The sequence below is a fragment of the Callorhinchus milii genome, unplaced genomic scaffold, assembly GCF_018977255.1.
Source record: "Callorhinchus milii isolate IMCB2004 unplaced genomic scaffold, IMCB_Cmil_1.0 Scaffold6, whole genome shotgun sequence".
Taxonomy (NCBI): Eukaryota; Metazoa; Chordata; class Chondrichthyes; order Chimaeriformes; family Callorhinchidae; genus Callorhinchus; species Callorhinchus milii.
The window spans coordinates 10,830,942-10,852,068 of record NW_024704747.1 but is presented as its reverse complement, the minus strand read 5'-3'; the positions used below and the strand labels follow the sequence as shown (position 1 = coordinate 10,852,068).

General features: G+C 38.4%; 2 protein-coding genes across 5 annotated transcripts in view; one reads left to right on the top strand and one right to left on the bottom strand.

The window, feature by feature from the left end:
* The first annotated feature begins 885 nt into the window (after nt 1-885).
* Nucleotides 886-8,955, top strand: tgfbr2l (transforming growth factor beta receptor-like). The gene is made up of 6 exons (XM_042336213.1): nt 886-893; nt 1,619-1,821; nt 2,228-3,048; nt 5,342-5,483; nt 6,507-6,634; nt 8,361-8,955. The coding sequence occupies exons 1-6, from the start codon at nt 886-888 to the stop codon at nt 8,592-8,594; spliced, it is 1,536 nt and encodes a 511-aa protein (XP_042192147.1). The 3' UTR covers nt 8,595-8,955.
* Nucleotides 8,956-12,626: 3,671 nt separating this feature from the next.
* Nucleotides 12,627-21,127, bottom strand: part of osbpl11 (oxysterol binding protein-like 11) — a 49,065-nt gene continuing 40,564 nt past the window's right edge. For 3 of the 4 annotated variants that reach the window (XM_042336130.1, XM_007909112.1, XM_007909113.1), the window contains exons 10-14: nt 19,020-19,206; nt 18,759-18,842; nt 17,325-17,507; nt 16,062-16,215; nt 12,627-15,003 (exon numbers count right to left, since the gene is read on the bottom strand). In XM_042336130.1, coding sequence (XP_042192064.1) covers nt 14,926-15,003; nt 16,062-16,215; nt 17,325-17,507; nt 18,759-18,842; nt 19,020-19,206 — 686 coding nt within the window. In that variant the 3' untranslated portion in view covers nt 12,627-14,925. The remainder of the gene's footprint in view (nt 15,004-16,061; nt 16,216-17,324; nt 17,508-18,758; nt 18,843-19,019; nt 19,207-21,127) is intronic. The other variant, XM_007909114.1, reaches the window with a different exon arrangement.

The following is a 21,127-nucleotide window of genomic DNA, read 5'->3' as shown; positions in this document are numbered from 1 at the left end:
CGCTTTTCTGGGGATAATAATCCCTTCAAAAATAATAATAATAATAATTTGGTCACTCAATCCACGACTGTTTGTGGGACACTGCTGTGCTCAATTGGCTGATGCATTTTGCCCACAAAACATACAGTCAATTCACTTTACAGTATATTTTGTGAAGCGCTTAGAGACATCTAGAAAATGTGATAAGGCGCTATATCAAATGCAAGGATTATTAGTATATTATTAGTATTAATTTTTAAGTATAAAAGGAACAGTGTATATTTTCAGATATTTAAAAAAAATGAATCTACTTCTCTTGAATTCTGTAGCAGCATGGAATACATCTAGAAACAAAATAAATTCAAAGTCATATTATGAAAACACCTATAACTGGTACAGCTAGAAGAAAAATAGGAATTAAGTCTGTGATTTATAGCTGTTCATTGCAGTATATGTTATGACTCTGGTTATAACTTTTGAACTTTTATTGTCTCCTTTTGGATCCATTTTAAATGTATTTTCTCCTATTTCTGGAGTTATTTTTTTTATTCCAGGAAGCAACCTCCTTCCCAAGTCTTGGCCAGCACAGTTTATGTGTTGCTGAGTTAGTGAGTCTCTAATCAGGGGACATAAATATAAGGTAGTGGGTAGGGGACGAAAAGAGAATTGAGGAGGCAGTGAGAATGTGGACTCACTGCCTGAAGTAGTGGTTGAATAGTTGTATTTAAGAGGAATAAAGTTGTACAATGGGGGAAAGGGGAACAGTGGATGGAGACTCATGTGGGCTATAAACATCAACATGGACTAGTTGGGCTAAATGGTCTGTTTCCATGCTGTACAGCCTGTGTAAATCTGGCTTCCAGATGGTATGTGAGAGTGACCTAGGGCAACTTCACACTATGGGAAATGCTTGGGTAAGAAACAGAGGGCATGTGAGGAAAAATGTTTTCACACAGCGAGTTGCTCAGATCTGGAATGCATTGCCTGAAAGGATGGTGGAAGCCGATTCGATAACAAGTTTTAAGAGTAAAGCAGCTAATTATTTGGGGAGGACAAGTTGGAGGGCTATGGGGAGAGAGCGGTTGAGTGGGATTGATTTGGACAGCTCTTTTCAAAGAGCCAGCACAGACACAATGGGTCAAATAGCCTCCTTCTGTGCTGTATAATTCTATGATTATATGAAATCAAATTCTCTAGTTAGGAATTGTAGCTATAAAACTGTGGCATTGGATTTTGCTGCATTTAAATCACCGCTCCAACACAAAAAAAATCTTATTCCTTTCTATTTACAATTGTTCTTCTCATGAAACTTCCTTTTCATCAGTAAATAAATTATTTGTGGGACACTGCTGTGTGCAATTGGCTGCCGTGTTTCACCCACAAAAATATAAAGTCAATTCACTTGACAGAGTATTCTGTGAAGCACTTTACAACGTCTTGAAGATTTGATAAGACAGTGTATCAAATGTAAGGATTATTATTATTACTTTTTCTCACCCAAGGTGGAGAAAATAAAGTTAATTTGTATTGCAGCTAGCAGAGATTCTTTTAATAGTTTGTTTTCTCCTTTCTCTTTCCAATCCATTATTTTCTTACTTTATATCTGATGCTTCAATAAGCCTTCTGTTATTCCCTACAGGAAAAGGTACAATGAATCTACAAGCGTTCAAACTATGTGTCATTATCCACATTTACCTGTGGAGGACATAATGATACCAATTTACAACACGACTAACTGTCTCATGACTGAACAGTCGGTAGAAGAAGGGATAATCTATGTGTGTGGCTGTACCAAAGAACATGAATGCAATGATAAGTTGATATTTGCTCCAGAAATAAATGGTGAGTCAAAACCATTTTTATCTTTCTCTCTTTTCCATTAATCTCAATCAGGAACCTAGTGAATGCCTTTCAATACAGATTAATATACTAACTACAATAAAACTGATAAATATGCAGCTGAGGATGTTTTAGCAGCTAAACTAAAATAAGTGATTTATAGCTGCCCATATTACCATTATTATTATTGTTATCAAATTCATGATCTGAAAGAACATATGTTCAATATTGCATCTTAGTCTTTTATGTATATAACCTTTTCCATTCATAATCTATATAAAACCCTACTGGAAGTTTTAATGTGATGGGAAGATTGTTTTCATGCTACCCTCTATATGAGAATAACCCCAGATAACATTGCAGTGAGATTTTATGTATGTTATCAAGACCATCTGAATTTGTTTTCCAGAGTATCCAATACCCCAAAGCCATGAGGTGATTCCTGTGGCTGTATTGAGCCTACTTCCACCTCTTCTGGTTGCTCTCATGGTAACAATGGGATTTTATCTCTATCGCACCCGAGAACAGAGAAAAGTGACCAAAGAGTGGCCTCAGAAACAGATACAGCACCAAAGCTTAACCAGGGCCAATGAAGGAAAACTTGGAGAGTACAATGGGAAGTGTACTGTGATGGTTGATGATGGCCATTCTGACATAAGTGCAACATGTGCAAACAATCTCAATCATAATAATGAATTGTTGCCCATTGAACTGGATGCCATGGTTGGAAAAGGCAGATTTGCAGAAGTCTGGAGAGCAAAGCTGAAACATAGTGCTTCAGAACAGTATGAAACTGTAGCAGTGAAAATCTTCCCCTGTGAGGAATTTACATCATGGAAAAGTGAAAGAAAGATTTTCTCTGATGCTGATCTCAAACATGAGAGTGTATTGCAGTTTCTGACAGCAGAGGATAGAGGAAGAGGAATAGAAAAGCAATATTGGCTTATCACAGCCTATCACGGCATGGGAAATCTGCAGGATTACTTGACCAATCATATTCTGACCTGGACAGAGATGCACATGATGGCAGGATCCCTAGTAAACGGGATTGCTCACCTCCACAGTGACTATACTGCTTGTGGCACCCCAAAGATTCCTATAGCTCACAGAGATATAAAAAGCACAAACATTCTGGTTAACAATGAACGGGAGTGTGTCCTGTGTGACTTTGGGCTGGCTCTACGGCTTGACCCATCTCTAACTGCAGACAATTTTGCCAACAGTGGTCAGGTGAGTCCGGAATGACATTTCTAGCATATATTGTAGCGAACCATATGGCCTATTACATTAATTCTTCATATTTCCGATTGCAAGGGTCAAAATCAGCCCACTCAGGTTTAATCTGTGCGCATTGTGTTCTGAAGCTTTTTTAAAAAAAAATTAAAGACTCTTTCCCTTATGATCTACAACCACCAGAGGGAAGCAATGTTTTATTACAACAGGCCCTCCGATGACTCCAGTGCCTCTTGCTTATTTCTCCTGCTCTTAAGTGACCTGGAAATTGTGCCCTGGTGGTATTATAATCCCAATTGGATGTGTGCACAGTTCTGTGCAGTACAAGGGAGGACATTAAGGGTTTATCAATTTTGCAATTTTTCACACAAACAAAAAGGAAAGACATCAATCTCTTCCAGATTTTATTGGAATTGAAGCAGAGGCTAACACTGAGCTCCAAAAAAGAGATTGGTTACCCTGATTAGCTGACTGACAGACCCCACTCATCTTACCAGTCACCTGCTCAACATTAGAAAGTCCTCTCCTGTACTCTGTTAGTGCCTATTCTGGATGAATGGGATCAAATAGATTGAAGGGGTTTCTTCATCTAAACCTCTCTTGTGATCTTGTAAAAGCTGCTTAATTGATGTCATACAGGAGCCCAAAAAGATGATAACAGTAGCTTAATAATGTTTGAGCAGAGAATATCATTCATGTCTGTTTTGCAAGGTAGCATTCAGGATACTAAAGACCTGTGGAGCTGGGATACACAGGAAACATGTCCTGTTGTTTCCTTTGATGGATAAGTGAGCAGTCAAGCAACATGTCCCCGGCTTGCAGCACTGTTGTTCCAACATGGCTGAGGGAGCACAGAGAATGTCCTTGTTTAGAATCCCACTCCTTTGCCTCTTTCAAGACCTGTCTCAAGACCCTCCTCTTCCGCCGTGCCTTCCCCTCCTTCCTCTACCCTCCCCACCCTCCACACTCCTGATCCCAACCACCAGGGTGCGGATCCTTGACTGTCCAGTGCCTTGGGACGTCCTCCTGACGTGAAAGGCGCCATACGAATGTATTGTTGTTGTTGTCCTAGGATATTCTCTGAATTTGTTTTTTCTGTGTGAGGAGGTGAATACACACCATCCCTGTTAAATGTGCTCCAGGTCCATTTACAGTACATTTGCACTGTGGACTGGAAGGATAGTACATTTGCAGCTTCCTGCACTGAAGGGCACTATATACATACAAGTTGTTGTGGTTGTTGGCTGTCTTCCTGTGCAGATTGGTAGGCATTTTTTAACGCATCCATTAATAATGTGGGGTCTGAGTTAATGATCCCAAACCACTGCTTTATAACATGGTCAGCTTGTGTTTAGCTTAAATGCAACCTATATTTAGATTTCCACATCAATTAATTCCATTACTAGTGCTGAAGGATCACAAAAGAGTTTAGCGCCCTCTTGTGATCGTCTCTGTACTGCAATCTTCCAGATATGGAAAGATCTATTGTACTTAAAATATCAAAATAGTGCGCAATACATCAAATAATAGCAATTACCAGTGAATGAGTTTAATCTAGCTTTACAGCCCAGATGATGGTTGTGGACTAATAAAAATGTGCATGTTTTGTTGGGACGTCCTCCCGACGTGAAAGGCGCTATACAAATGTAATCTTGTTGTGGTGCTGAATCCTATAATTACTTTATAACTTTTGTAAATCAAACTATTCTGTGTACTTTAGAAAAATCTTTGTTACTGAATTTTTAAAAAAAGAATATACTGCATTTCCAATGCTAAATTCTTCTAAATGCAAATGTTTGAACAACAATCCAGGATATGGAACTATGCCCCGAAACTCTGGAACATTCTCCCTCAATTCCTCCACCTTGCTCCCTGTCTCCCCTTTTTCAAGTCTCACCTAAAAACCTTACTTTTCAACCGCGCTCAAGGCTCCGCCACCGTTAAGTGCTCTGAGACTCTACCCTACGTGGAGGGTGCTAATATAAGTGCAAGTTGTTGTCGTAGTCTATTGTTGCAAGTAGACCATTTTATCCTCTGATAAAAAATTAAGTTCTCGTAAAATTTGCTCAATTTGTAGATTTAAATATATATATATCTACAAATTGAGCAAATTGTGTATATATACTATCTGCAAATCTGGTCTTACTTTAGCAAACAATATTGTATTTTAGATTTCTAAGCATGCCCCAAACTATTGTCACTGTTTATCTATTTTCTATTCAGTGTTTGTTGATTGATAATCTGCTGGTCCACCATAAGGCCATGTAAATATCTTTATCTCTGTGTCTAGGTTGGCACTGCTAGATACATGGCACCTGAAGTTCTAGAATCTCGTGTTAATCTAGAAGATCTTGAGTCATTTAAGCAGATGGATATTTACTCAATGGCCCTGGTTTTATGGGAAATGGCTTCTAGATGTGAAGTAATTGGAGGTAAGTAATATGTCCAGTCAAAAAATGAGATAGATGTTTCTACTTCCTTGTCTCACCTTTCGTCATCGACTTGATGTTAACATACTTTTCAGTCTCCATAGATGCTGCCTGACCTTCTACGTTTTCCCAGTGACTTCTGTTTTTATTTATTTCCAACATCTGCAGAATTTTTTCTAAAGTCATTTTTCACACTTTTTATCAGAATAAATTTGATGCCAGGTAGGAACAATTGGAGGGTTAAATCCAGCAGGCAGCAGACTTTATTGTTTTTCTCTCTCCATTTGGATACGTCTGCTTTCCTACACAACCCTGTAAAATGTATCTGGGAGCAATGCCATTATTAACTATCTTATTCTAAATGACTGACTGACCTCTAAATGTAAATATTTCTAAAAATATAGGCAAATAAGTAGGGCTCTTTATACATTTCCTGAAGTACATGCTATTTGCTTCAATGTACTCAGTAAGAAAAAGAGAGAATAATAACCAAGCATTTTCTCTCTGGATCTCTACCATATTATACCATTTAAAACCATATGGATGTAGTATCAGGTACAGAACTGATTGGGCTCAGTCAAATAGTCTGCTGGTATTCACTGTGTAGGTTAAAAATCAGTGCTGAGGTTCATACAAGGAGCATGTCCATGTCTAAAGTTCTAATATGTTTAAAGTTCAAATATGTTTATATTAAACATAATTTTTCTTCCTAACCAATGTGCTGTATCATTATGTCTTCCAGTTAATTAACCTACCTGTGACTTCCCGACCTGACCATTCCCTTTGCTGAGCAAACACTGGCTTGCTTCTTGTCCCCCCACCCCATCTTCCCCATCATTGCCATTTTGTCCTGCTCTCTGGAGCATTCTTAAAAAAATGTTTTCTAGATTTAAAAATTATAGCTAACCTTTGATTTTTAAACATACTGTATTGCTATTTGAATTATATACAGTAACTCCAAAACAGATGTCTAAAATGGAGATGTAGCACACTGATAGATCATTTTTTAAAATTCTTCTTTTACAGAGGTTAAAGGTTATGAGTCACCCTTTGGCTCAAAGGTACGTGACCACCCCTGTGTTGAAAGCATGAGAGATATTGTGCTACGTGATAGAGGCCGTCCTGAAATACCCAGCACCTGGCTACTCCATAAAGTAAGTAAAGAATAAAAGAGAATGGAGTGTAAGTGAGGTTATCTATTTTACAACAACTTGCATTTATATAGCCCCCATCATGCAGAATAGCACCTCAGAGTGCTTAATACAAGTTGGTAAATTATTTTTGTTCAAAAAGAAAAAGAAAGTCTTAGGAATGTGGTATCTAAAAAAAGGAACAGCAGTACCATGTTATGTATTTTAGAGGGAGATATTACCATTATCTTTGAAGAAAAACTTTCAGTTTTTAATACTTCTGAAAGCTTGTTAATTTCACATTAAGATTACTATAACTTTCAATGTAGATTTCTTAGTTCAGCAACATTCATAAGCTGCCATCCAGAACCTTTCCAAGATTCACATTTTGCAAACCTTTGTTGCACATAGTATGTATGTTGATTGTCATTGTCATTCTATTTGCACTACACATTGGAGACCAGACTTAGGCAACTTTCTTCAGCTAAATCTTCAGTTTCCAAGTATAATATAAAACCAGGATAAGATGATTTTATTTGTTGTGTGACTATACCTGCCACCTGGAATACAGAATACAGAAACTTTAAAATTAGGAATATCTTAAGTAGGGTATTTGATTAAAGTGGGTCTATATCTAAATCTGTAATTTCAATTCTAATTCTAAACAGTGTTGCTGTTTAACTATGTTTTTTTTTATAATCTCAGCCCAGTTAAGGTTTGTTGATTTAAACCTTTGTCTTCTAGTGCTATACAATGTAAATCAAAATAGTTTACTGTCATTTAGCAAAGACATGAATCATGTCCTCCCTTGCTTTTCTTTTCTTGAATGAAAATGAATTCAGTTTGCAAGCCTCTCCTCATAAATCTTAAGGTCCAGGAACCTTTTATAAAAAATGTTTTGACTCTGTCCAATATGTCACTGTCTTTTCAAAATAAAGTGCTTAAATCTGCACATACATTTTCAAAGGATCATCTTAATAATTCAGTAAGATATTGGAACAACTTTAAACAAAACTAGAAGATTAAAATTGTATATTTAAATGATACATTTTTATATATAAACTTTTTAAATCCTGAGCTTTTGATATTGAAGTTTCCTAAGAAGGTAATATGCATCATGCATGAATTGTCACTAATATTACAGAAGACACATTACATGGAACAAAAACAACAACTTAGATTTATATAGTGCCCTCTACGCCGGACGGCTTCTCAGAGCGCTTCACAGTAATGGATCCCGGGACTGAGCCAGGGGGAGGGGGAGGAAGGTGACCAAAGGCGCAGTCAAAAAGAAAGGTCTACAGCAGAGACCTGAAAATAGGAAGAGAGGGGGCAAAGCGAAGGGAGTGAGGAAGGGAATTCCAGAGCCTCGGGGCATAGTGGCTGAAGGCATGGCGGCCGAGGGTGGAGCGGAGGACTCGGGGGACGAGGAGGAGGCCAGACCCGGAGGAACGAAGGCAATGGGTACTGTTTTGAGAAGAGAGGAGGACAGAGAGGTAGGGGGGTGCAGAGGAGCGCAGGGACTTAAATACAAGGGTGAGGATCTTGAAATCGATCCTCTCTGGAACAGGCAGCCAGAGCAGTCTGGCAATGCAGTGTTAATGCCATTGTGATGGTAAATGCCATTAATAGTACAAATAAAAATTATATTGTAGCAACTGTAAATTAAGGCATGTGGCAATTAATTGTAATGTAACAATCTTTATAATGTAACAACAATGTTTATCATTTATCACTGTTCATTGTACAGGGTATGCATTTCCTGTGTGATACTATAATAGAGTGTTGGGACCATGATCCCGAGGCACGACTTACAGCACACTGTGTAGCTGAACGAGTCAATCTAATGGTACAGATGAAGTGTGAAGATTTTCTCAATAACAACACGGACAATGAAACAAGTAAGGAAATACTTGGTGAACCATCAGATTCTGGAAGCCATGTTGGCCAAAATATGACCGTCAAACTAGTCACAGATGTGTGAACAACTACAAGGAAAAAAAGAAAAACAAACTATGGTCTCCTTGTGCATGAAACATTAAGTAAAAACAAGAAAGATGTCAACTAGGAATGTAACATAGATTCAGTGCATCATCATAATCGTCTGGTATTGACTTCATGGCATTGAGTTGGCGACAGATAATGGTATAAGCTGATCTAAGAATATTTGTTCAACTTAGAACTCCAAGCCATCATACTCCAAAGAATCCTGAGTCAGCCATTTTGCCCGTGTTATGGGTTAAGCACTAAATGCTTGGAGTAGAAAGCTGATGCTGATACAGCATAAAATGTTTCCAATTAATTGTACTTTCAATTAATACCTGAACACAATGAATAGGCCAATCCAGCACATCAATCGTCTGTTAAATAATGTAGATTATAACATTGTAATTTGTAAAATAAAAGGTTTAAAACTTTACTTAGTTTCAGTTAGTTTGATTAACTTGGCAGAAGTCCAAATATTATAAATTCATATTTTAAAAATATTATCTTAATATTGTTGTCTTAGCATATTAAGATATTATGGCATCAAATTACGGCTTTAATTGTATCATTTTTGTAATGGGTTTTAATGATCTTAATCTACAATTGATGTAATGGGATGTTGAATTCAGTTCCTTTAATGTGGCAGGTTTGGTTTCCTTAGACACATTGAGAGGCTATGACACAGTTTTCAAAATCCATTTCGGAGATTCTTTTTTTAAACATATTGGTTATCAGGGTTCAAATGAGAATTGCGTTGCTGAGTTGCAATCTTCATATATAGTCACACAAGGTTAAGACATTGGAACAACTTTATACAAAACTGGAAGTATAAAATTGTATTGTTTAAATTATAAACAATTTTTTAAAATGATTTTTTCTCTATTTCTACTCCTGAGCTTTTGATATTAAAAGTTTCCTAAAAAATGCATGTGTTATGCATAAATTGTCACTAATATTACAGCAAACCACAGTACTTTATAATCAGATAAATCATCGTTGATTGGTGTTGACATGAATTGTACAACACATTGAAGTTGAGAACGTGCAGGTTTCCTCAATACTGTGTAGACACATCCTCAAATAAGATTTTACTCAGATTTGTTATTCCTGATATCCAAATAACCTGCCAACACCCACTGTACATCTAAATACATACAAAATGGCCACTGAAGAGGGAACCTGTGGTGTTTGTAGAGCTAACAGACCAGCATGAATCACCTGCTTGTGAATGAAAAGCTCTCTATCCAAGCTAGTTGTTGCTTTTAAACATTTTTTGTCTTTTCATATCCCACAGATTTCTTATAATTCCATTTTTCAGAATGCAATTACAATTAAGTCAGAAATTAATTGTTCACGATGCACCTGTTCTGTCAATCTGCCTTCCCTCAAGGATAGGAAGCTATAGCTGTACAATTCTAAATACATTTTGGCTAGTCTTGTCTGTGAAGCTGCAAGTTAATAGGTTAAAATGTAATTGCCCCTGCAGCATTAAATACCCCCTCCCGAGCATTTCACCCACAAAATAGTCAATTCACTTTACATTATATTCTGTGAAGCATTTTGAGATGTCTCAAAGATATGACATGGCGCTATATATAAAATCTTTGCATTTGATATAGTGCCTTATCACATCTTTGAAATGTCTCAAAGCTCTTCACAGAATATACTGTAAAGTGAATTGACTGTATATTTGTGGATGAAACGCGGCAGCCAATTGTGCACAACAGTGTACCACAAACAGTCGTGGGTTGAAGTGACCAATTTATTATTGTTTTTTTCTTGAGGAATTATTATCAGGCGTGTGGAGTAAGGAAACTTGCCTGAGGTTTCGACATGCCGGGAATCGAACCCAGGTCTCTCACTTGCGAGGCGAGTGCTCTAACCACTAAGCTGCAGGACTCAAAACCACTGAGCTACAGGACTCAAAAACAGAGCAGTAAAAACAGTCCGAACACTTCACTAACAATACCACAAGAGGGATAGGTCCAGGATTAAAGCTGTCTTGTCCAGTTGAAATGTTCTAGTTTTAAAAAGTTTATTCGCAATGATATAATTTGATTTGTATCAAATGCAAGGATAATTAATAATATCATTCTTCTGGGCAGTATGTAGATTCATGCTGCTGATCTTTATTCTTTAAGTTCAGGTTGTATGAAGGAATTTGCTGGTAAAGAGTAAAGATCAAACGAGTTTGTAAAAGCCTCAAATCTATGTCGGTTACAAAAATCTGAATAACAGATGGTTTCAGAAACTACTTTAAATCTGAATTTAACTGTTTGCTATGCACGCATTCTGTTCCATTAATCTGGCTTGCCTCAAAGAGAGGAACTGCAGCTGTACAATTCCAAATAAATTTGTGAGTTTTGACTGTGAGCTAGTTATAGAGGTAAAAAATAATTACCCCTAATTATCATCATTCTTGTGGGGGAGAAGGCAAATGACAAGGTTGCCTTCCACTGGCTCCATTCCTCTGGCTCCGGTCTGCTCCACATCCCCCGCCCCAACCGCCCTACCGTCGGTGGCCGGGCCTTCAGCCTCTCAGCCCCGAGGGTCTGGAACTCCATCCCCCAGTGCCTTCGCCGCCTCCTCCCTTTCCTCCTTCAAGGCCGGTCTCAAGACCCTTCTCTTTGACCGTGCCTTCTGCTCCCCTCTCGACTCTCTACCCCCTCCTCGCTCCCTCCCTTCCCTCCCCGTGACCGTTTCCCCCCTGCTCGGGTCCTGATCCAACTGTCCAGCGCCTTGGGATGTCCTCCCGACGTGAAAGGCGCTCTATAAATGGAATCTTGTTGTTGTTGTCGCAGCAAATGTATCCTCTTTATCACAGAGAGATTTAAACTCCCTCCCTTTACCTTGCCATTCGAATGGAGTGAATACACCTCTGTTGATCTCTGTGCATCTCCCTTCATGTTCTTCACTATAGGTTTGATAATTAAGTTACTAAATGGACTCAATTTTTGTAGTTTTGTTCCAACTTATGTTATAAAGTGTGGATTTTTTTGAATTAATGTTACAAAGCCCCAGCTAGTAATTAAAGCAACTAAAGTGAGATTACCTTATATAACAAGTATTAGTATCTCATATTCATATTTTGGCAACTAATCCAGGGTTCCACTATATAGCATGTCCTGTATTGTAAGTGGATTCAGTAATTCGGATGTAATTTTATTGGCACAAAGCATGAAAGGTCAAGTGGCTTATGTACAACAATTGAACTCTAGACTGAAATATGAGCATTTCATTCAATACACCACGTTTTTATTTTTATAACACATACGACAGTTTCAACAAAATTGTCAGTTAAAAGCAATGTTGAAACTAGTTTTTCTTGAGGGATTAAAACATCATACTATAAAAAATCACTATTACATGATTCACTGCAAAGTACAATGTGATTTAAGTGTAAAGCACAATCAAGAAGTATTTAGATAACTGTTCTATTATATGTAGGATGTTGTTTTAGAAGAAAAAAATCTTAACTATCAAATTGTAACTGGAATTTGTGAACATCACATTTATTGCAACCTTCAAGCAGACACCTCTAATGTAGTGAAATACCATGCGCTTTACATTGTGTGTGTAATATTCAAATACAATGTTTAAATGAGTAATGCAACAAAGAATTTTACAGATTCTGTGGCATGATGAGAAAGTATCAAGAAAATGTTTTCAATCATTTGGATAACTCTGTATCATCTATGAGTATTTTAAACTTGTTGCTATTCACTTTCTTGTATATATCATTTAAAGTACTGTACAACCACCCTGGCACATCTGCTGCATTATAGTTAAAATAGGTGTTTAGTACTCAACTGGATTATTTTACATACTTTACTAAGACCAATTAAAAATCAGATTACAAAAATAAAGTTTGAAGTTTTAATCCACTTCCTGATACTGGCCCAAATCCAGTATCTACACACAGAGAAGCCTATATAATCATACCTTATATACCACACATCACATTTGTTGTAACAAAAATGTGAGTAAATCAATACATGCAAAATGGTGAAAAGTACAAAACGATTCAAAATTTACCAGATGAGTTTTTAATTTCAAAAAAGGACAAGTTTTAAAATCCATATAGAGCTGAAGTGTCACTTTAAATTTTATAACCAAAGGGACGTTCAGGTTTGAGCAACAGTTAATGTGAAGGCAATTCACTGGTATTTATACTGTGGATGACAAGATCTGGATTTTAAAAGATATTGTGGCCTGATTGGACAATACTATGCATACAAATCTTGTGTCTTAATTTTCCAAGATCCTCACTTTGTATTGTGATGACAGGCCTTATGTAATACCAACCTGGTCTAAACAAACTCTTGGTTTTCCCAATGCTTTCTCAGGTATCCTGCAGCACGCCTTCAACTTTAGTTTCAAAACAATCAGCAACTTGACTCAGTGATTATCTTTAAGCCAGAAGGTTGTGAGTTCAAGCCCCATGTTGGGACTCTGAGTGTCCTATCAAAATAATGCATAGAATATTTTACCTAATGTGTTCATATTCATTATATTGGTTTTATGGCACATATTTGAATTGCATTTTTCATAAATAAAGTACCAAGTGCATCTAAGAAGATTTTTTTAAAAAAAAGGACCATAAAATTGGCTGTTTGTGCAGTACATTTATTCAATCTTTCCACACCACTACCACTAGTACTACTACTACAGGAGTGTCATATCAAGTTTCCTCAGTGCATTGCACATGATTGCAAAATATACAGGACTGTATCATCACCAAAGTGTGATGTGTATTGGTTTGCACACTTTTCCAATTATTAAACAACTTTTTTTTCTGGCAAGAGATCTTCTTATATCACATCATTTCAAGAAATGTCGAACTGAAAATTCTACAGTCAGTACAATATACATATACCTCTCTGTCTTTCTCCCACTCCTCCCAAAATAAATTCAGAATTGTCCTTTTGTCCTGTTGAATTAAAATGTTAAAAAACCTGTACAAAAAGAATCCCATACAAATTGGGTGATACAACATATCTGACATATGGATAACCTACAAACTGAAGATGCACGTTATGTCATACTATCAAAGTAGAGATGCAGATAGTCATCTTTCACCTGTCACTGTGTGGGCAGCCACATTTATTCTATGGGTGTATATAGGTGATAACTCAAAGGTAGATATCTAATATTTGAAATAACACTTAGTCAGCAGCTTTTATTGAAAGACTCCAGCTTCTCAAGAGTCGCACACCCGTAGAATAAAACATCTCTCACTGGTGCTGGCAGCTCGAGGTATATTTGCAAAAGACCTTAGTTCAGTTTATCCACGTCAACTACACTTGAATGTCTTTTACACAACCCAAACAACCATAAGTCACCGTTATTCTTGTAAAATCGTAAGCCTTTTTCACGCCAATTTGTTTCTGCGAGAAACTTGAAAAGAAACACACAAAAATTCACTACATTTTCAATTCCTGATGAAAAGTTAACTTAGTCATGTTTAAGTCTAACAGGTAACGTCATATACATTGATTGGAAGACTGCTACAAGAAATAGCATAAGGCACCACACTTTGGAAAATTAAGGTAGCTTGAATGATAACCTCACAAGGATACGGGTAAATTATAAAAGTACAATTTTTAGTTTGCTTACCCTCTTATGGGGTACTCTTAATTGCCTGCAATTTTTAAAGTATGTAGTTAAAAGGAATTTCATACAACACTTTTCTCTTGGATAGACTATTTGTTAAGCAGCTTATGTAATCGTGACCTACTGAATGCTTTCAAGGTTTTAAACCGAAATAAGCTATTCTCACTGAATTGTGCAACTAAATAGCTTCAATGACTGGATCAAAGGATCCTCTTGGCATTCTGTTACCATAAATCTGCCAGCTGAATCAATAGTCCAGCATCTCAGCGATTCTCATCAACTGCAGGAACAAGCCAAAAAAAGCACCGTACTTCTGTGCTGATTACAAATAAATCATTGTTCTGAGGCATCAATCACTGAAATTTTGCCTCTTTCAAGTACTGGTGTCAAAATAATACAAGATTGTTGCCAAAAAGCAATTTAAGTTGAAAGGTTTTGGATAAGATATAAAAACTTAGCTGAAGATAAAAATTTCTCACTCATTTTGCTGTAACATTAAAGTGCCTTCTTATTGTTACCATGCCAATGTGTACTTGTAGCACTCATACAATATTTCATACACACACTAATGTTGAATAAAATCAGCTTAGAGATTTACTGCATTTTACAATGTAGTTTTAATATGAAACCATTATAACTAAATAACATTGGTCACCGTTTCTGTTGTGAGCATTTATTACTTAAAACCATGTTGCACTAGTTCAATTGAACAGTATTTAAGGTGCTGGTGCAGATGTTGAAGTGCTGGCTCCTGTAGATCTCCATAGTGGTTTATGATATATCCATCCATCACCCTACAAAACAAATTTTAAACAAAGTTAGGTCATTGTTGAATTTACAGGAGCTTTTGAATCATAAAATCCTCGATATACAATTAACATTGAAATCAGGTGCCCCAGAAATAATCAATGTAGCATATATGCATTTTCAAAAGGCTTTCCATAAGGTGCGACATAAGAGGCTTGTTAAAAAAATAAGATACTTGGAAAAGTGGTAGCATTGACCAAAAGTTGGTTCAAGGATAGGAAACAGAAAGTGGGAGTTCATGGAGAACGGAGAGATGTAAATATTAGTATCTCCCAGGGGTCGATGTTAGGATCATTGGTTTCCTCAGTTTATTGTAAGTGATCTGGAATCTGGGGCACACCCTCAAAGTTTGCTGATGCCCTGGGCCAATAGAAAAGTGCGGAAATATTTGCCCCAAATTGCGGGGGAAATTTTGTGGGGGGAGATGTAATATTTGTATCTATTGGTGCTATTGAGGTATATTTTATTATCAGCTGCTACAGTTTTTCACATGAGGAAATAACGCATATTAGATTGTTGAAAACAAATTATTAATTGCTTCTATAACACAAACTGGGTGGCCATTTTTTTTTGAGGGGGGACCGTGGGGCGCCCGCGCACACACACACACACACACACACACACACATACACACACACACACACACACACAGTTCCAGAGAGCGAGACACATGCGCACACTCATAGACACAAAGAGACATAAACACACTCACACAAAGGCATACATAGAAGACACACACATACATACAGAGGAGACACACAGACACATTCACACAGACACTCACAAAGACATAGAGAGAGACACACAGACAATCACAACAGTGGGGTCTCCAAATAAAGCCCATTTCCCGCTTGTGCTGCACCGTGCATAAAACACTGAAATTTCCAGACAAACGGGAGTACAGGGAAATAATATTCACTAAAAGATAGGAACAGCAGAACACTCCTGAAATAATTTTGGATTTCAATCAATTACATGTTTTCATTGTAATGTCACATTTAATGTGCTCTTTCACTTAAATTGAGCATTCATGTTAATACCCTACCTCTCGAAGGAAATACTTAGTCTCCCACGGGGTCTCAGTCTCTGCACGATGCCGAGCTTCTGTTCTCTGACGTTCCTCTAGTAAACGTTTGTGTTCCGTTGCCTTGTCTATGTTGCTCACACGCAAAGATTCTGTCACATGTTGCCACAGCCTTCTATCAAATATACAAATTGCAAAACAATCAGTTTACTTAAACAATCTTGAAGCATCTATAGCATTGTAAAGCATTCAAGGTTTGTAAAATTAGAGATGAATAGAAACAATATGAAAATAGTTTAGTTGCTGGTCTCCATATGAACAAGTAATGGTCATAACTGACCAATGTGTAAAAGCTATATGGTCAGTCAATTCTTTTAATGAAGCTTCTACCAATCAAGATATCAGCTACCCATATGATTAGTTCAATTCAGGAATTGATAATAATGGCCTTAGATGGATAGCCTGAATAAAATACTGTATATGTAAACTTTACTAAAGGGAGTCAGATATTTTCTTTAGAAGATGATCATAATTTTGCTGCTGTTCTAGATTCTGCAGGTTTTTATATAATTTATTGTAGTCTGAATCTGCTTCAGGACTGGCAAAATATTTTTACCATCTGAACTGTGAGTGAGTAGTAAACTTATGGAACAGGCTCCCTAGGGAGACAGTGGAAGCAGAAATTGTCATTTGTTTCAAAAACAAATTAGATAGATTTCTGCTAGAAAATAATATCTCAAAATACAGTATATAGTTTGGAACATTACATGTCTAGCCACTGTCAGGATGGTAGAAGGCAAACTAGATGGACCTTGGTCTTCTTTCATTCTTATATCGTATATGTCTAGAGATCACACAGAGCATACATTGAGCATTTTTTATGCTCTCACCTCTGACAAAAGTTATTATTTATTAAGCTAACACAATGGGTTAGCCTAATATTAGATATGCTGAAGTTAGGCGTAAAATAAAATGATTGGTAATTTACCCCAGTCCACTATAGCACTTCCAGAAGTTGGTACAAAGCCATATTGGCTGATGACTGGCAGAAGGTTGCCTGCCCCACTATCAGGTCATGGCATGAGGAGACTTGAGAGTGTGAGAATATTATAGTTTGCCAGTTATAAAGTACTTGGTTACATTTGAGGGATGGTAATATCCAATGCTCAATGGTTCAAATGGTAGACATGCTGACCGTTTCCAGCAATGCATAATTAAAAAAATCTAAAAGGCTTCCTGAGTGTCTAAATACAGTGCATATTAGTACATCATTAAATTCTTTACCTGGATTCAAAAGAACTCTGTTTCTCAGTAGGTCGTACTCGCTTCTTGATAACTGAGAGTTTAGTTACATCTACGATTCTGGTTTCTCCATTGCTGTAAGTGAATTCTAGTGTACCATTCCATTCACCCTGTATTCTGCACACAATGGTTTGTGTTGAATTGTGCTTTACTTCAGCAGTCACTCTGTGGTAAAATATTATAGATTTCTGTACATTATTTCAATACTTCACAAGCTAACAAGCTTCAAAATCAGTTTTAGTTCTCTTCTTGTCATAGCACTAATGCTGTACTAAAATAACTGGATTATTCAATTCCTTCAGCACTTAAAAGTTGCAGTTAGAAACTCAATGAAAAGCTGTAATGCTGACACTTTACACATTAAGCAGGGTAGTGGAAAGAGTAGGCCAGACATCATTTGATAAGATACTCTGAATTCATTCCATAGATGCTTTATATCCAGTGATTAGAGGAACCAATCTCAAATGAGTTGGATGTAACCAGGACTGTGGAGTCCTATAGCTCAGTGGTTACAGCACTAGCTTTGCAAGCTAGATCTGGGTTCGATTCCTGGCAGGGTAAAACCTTGGGCAAGTTTCCTTATTCTACACGCCTGATAATAATCCCTCAAGAAAAAAAAACAATAACAATTTGGTCACTTAATCCACAACTGTATGTGGGACACTGCTGTGTGCAATTGGCTGCCACGTTTCGCCCACAAATATACAGTCAATTCACTTTACAGTATATTCTGTGAAGCGCTTTGAGATGTCTGGAAGATGTAAAAAGCACTATATCAAATGCAAGGATTATTATCAATGGCTCAATTTAAAAACTCTATTACCTTTAAATGGTATTTAAAAATGTAATTTTTTTTGAGGGCCGGGTTTCTGACACATGCAGAAACCATCATCAGGCTTAACCCAAACCAAGCTGAGATAAACATGCATCCCACCTACACATGGAAATCCCAGAAATAATATTGGAATGGGATGCAACAACAACTTGCACTTATATAAGCACCCTCCAAGGTTAGAGTCTCAGAATGCATCCTGCTTACCTAATTCCAGACAGTATAAAGTGAAGGCTGGCAATAGCCAAGGGTTGGGGACCCCCTAGCATGTGTTGGGGTAACCAGCTAAAACCGCAAAGCTTGCCATTGATATTGCTGTCTAGCAAGCTTTCCTGCTGTTTGTCCAGCTAGGACTGCCCTTCCCATTAGCGCTTCGGCTCGCAGGGTTAACAGGAGCTGAGTGGGATGACCCCCTGCCCCCGTGACTAGTTTGCTCTTCCAGGTCCTGCCAGATGAGCCACGCTGGCTGTGTTGTCATCAGCAGTGTCCTGGAATACTGCGGACCTGCCTTACTCACAAACCAGACTATCGTGACCACCACAAAGAGCTGGCTCGGTTCCAACAGCAACAGCCAGGCATGTTACCTTGGAGCCAATTCAGCTCCAAGGAGATCCCGCTTACTCCCATCCCCAGAAAGATTCAAAAATTCCAAAGTAGCGTTTTGCAAACTGAAAAAGAGAAACATTTCATATTTATGATTTTAATCTATAGATCAAAATTTCAGAGTTCATTGTGCTTTCATTTTCTGTGCACTTTGCTTTTTGGTAGAATATAAAAGCTTGAAGTATAATTCTATGAAGTTTAAATGCTACCCATAATGTTAATGTTGTTAGGGATAACTGTACCTGTGAAGCTTGCCACCATAGAATGGCTTCGTGTGGAAGGTTATGGCTGCAGAGTAACCAGTCTTTGCACAGTTGACATTCACTTTTCCTCCCAGTTCTACCCAAGGAACAGTTAAAATGGAACGAGCATATGCACAAGGGAGGGTAAACGTATACTCCTCTCCATGTTCCAACAGACATAGAAGACCTAAAATGTTAAAAAGGATATTCGTTTATAATCTGTATCATGTACATCATCTGAATGGAAATGCAGAAACAATAAATATCAATATTGTTCCCGTATGACAAATGTCAAACCCAAGACACAGAAGACAACCAAATAGAATATAGGAAGTGCAGAAGACGTTTGAAAAAGGAAATAAGAGGGGCAAAAAGATTATACGAAAAAAGGTTAGTGGGTAACATTAAAGGGAATTCTAAAATATTTTACAAACATATCAAGAACAAAAGGTTAGTCAAAGGTAGGGTGGGACCAATTAAGGACCAAGGCAGAAATCTTATTGTGGCGGCAGAGGGCATGGCTGATGTACCGAATGAGTAGTTTGCATCTGTCTTCACAAAAGAAGTGGAAGCACCAAATGCTGCAGTATCGGAGGAGAGGGTAGAGGAAATGGATAGGGTAAGTATAAACAGAGAGGAAGTACTGAAAAGGTTGACTGGGCTGAAGATACATAAGTCGCCCGGTCCGGACGGGATGCAACCAAGGTTACTATGGGAGGCACGGGACAGAAAGACAAACTTTCACAAGCCAGTCAGCCTAACATCAGTAGTGGGGAAACTCCTGGAGACTATAATCCGGGACAGAATAAATCTTCATTTCAGTCAGGACAGCAGTGGTCCTGGAGTCAAGGGTGGAGACAGAGAGGTACATCGCATACATGTGGAAGTTGACCTTATGCCTGTGGATGATGTCACCAAGAGGGAGCATATAGATGTTGAAGAGGAGGGTACCAAAGACAGAGCCCTGAGAAACGCTGCACTATACGGTGCAGGAGCTAGAGGAGAAACCGTTTGTGGAGATGAAGTAGAGGTGGTGTGAGAGGTACGATCTGAACCAGTCAAGGACAGAGCCTTGAAGGTTGAGGTGAGAGGCGAGGCGGTGGATGACTGGTTGACTGGTCACCTGTGCTTTAAGGGAGCGGAGGTGGCTGGTGTACCATTGTGACTGATGTGAATAGGAGACGGTTCAGGAAGAGAGGGAAGCAAGGAAATCGAGAGTGAAGGAGAGGGAGCTGTGGAGAAGAGTGACCGAGGAGGCCAGGTCATTGCGGGAGGAAGCCCAGAGGGGGAAGGAGTTCATGTGACTCCCAAGGCAGCTGAGAGGGAGGGTGTTGGGATTTCTTTCCAGGGGTGGTAGGAGATGGGGTTGGGTGGCGGTGGGGAGAGGGATTGAGGAGTTAAGTTAGATGAAGTGATGGTCCGAGATCACTTTGTCGATGATGAGTGGGGTCTGAGGCCCTGAGTTATTACAAGGGGGTGACCACAAACGTGGGTGGCAAAGTGGATGTGGAAGGAGAGGTTGAGGGAGGAGATAAGGGAGGAGAAGTCAGCAGAGGTAGAGCAGGAGGGGGTGAAGTGAAGGTTTAATTTGCCTAGGATGAGGAGGCGTTCGGAGCAGAGGGACTGGGAAGATAGTGGGTAACATTAAAGGGAATTTTAAAATATTTTACAAATACATCAAGAAAAAAAGTTAGTCTAAGGTAGGGTGGGACCAATTAAGGACCAAGGCGGAAATCTTAGTGTGGAGGCAGAGGGCATGGCTGATGTACCAAATGAGTAGTTTGCATCTGTCTTCACAAAAGAAGTGGAAGCACCAAATGCCGCAGTATCGGAGGAGAGGGTAGAGGAAATGGATAGGATAAGTATAAACAGAGAGGAGGTACTGAAAAGGTTGACTGGGCTGAAGGTAGATAAGTTTCCCGGTCCGGACGGGATGCAGCCAAGGTTACTATGGGAGGCACGGGTACAAATAGCGGAGGCTTTGGCTACAATTTTTCAATCTTCGTTGGACACAGGAGTGGTGCCAGAGGACTGGAGAGTGGCCAATGTTACTCCCCTGTACAAAAAGGGACAGAAGGACAAACCTGGGAACCACAAGCCAGTCAGCC

What these genes read in the sequence shown, in the direction of transcription:
- tgfbr2l (XM_042336213.1), top strand. An exon ending in TAGATGTGAAGTAATTGGAG is followed by an intron (nt 5,484 to 6,506) that starts GTAAGTAATATG and finishes CTTCTTTTACAG; the next exon opens with AGGTTAAAGGTTATGAGTCA. An exon ending in GCACCTGGCTACTCCATAAA is followed by an intron (nt 6,635 to 8,360) that starts GTAAGTAAAGAA and finishes TTCATTGTACAG; the next exon opens with GGTATGCATTTCCTGTGTGA.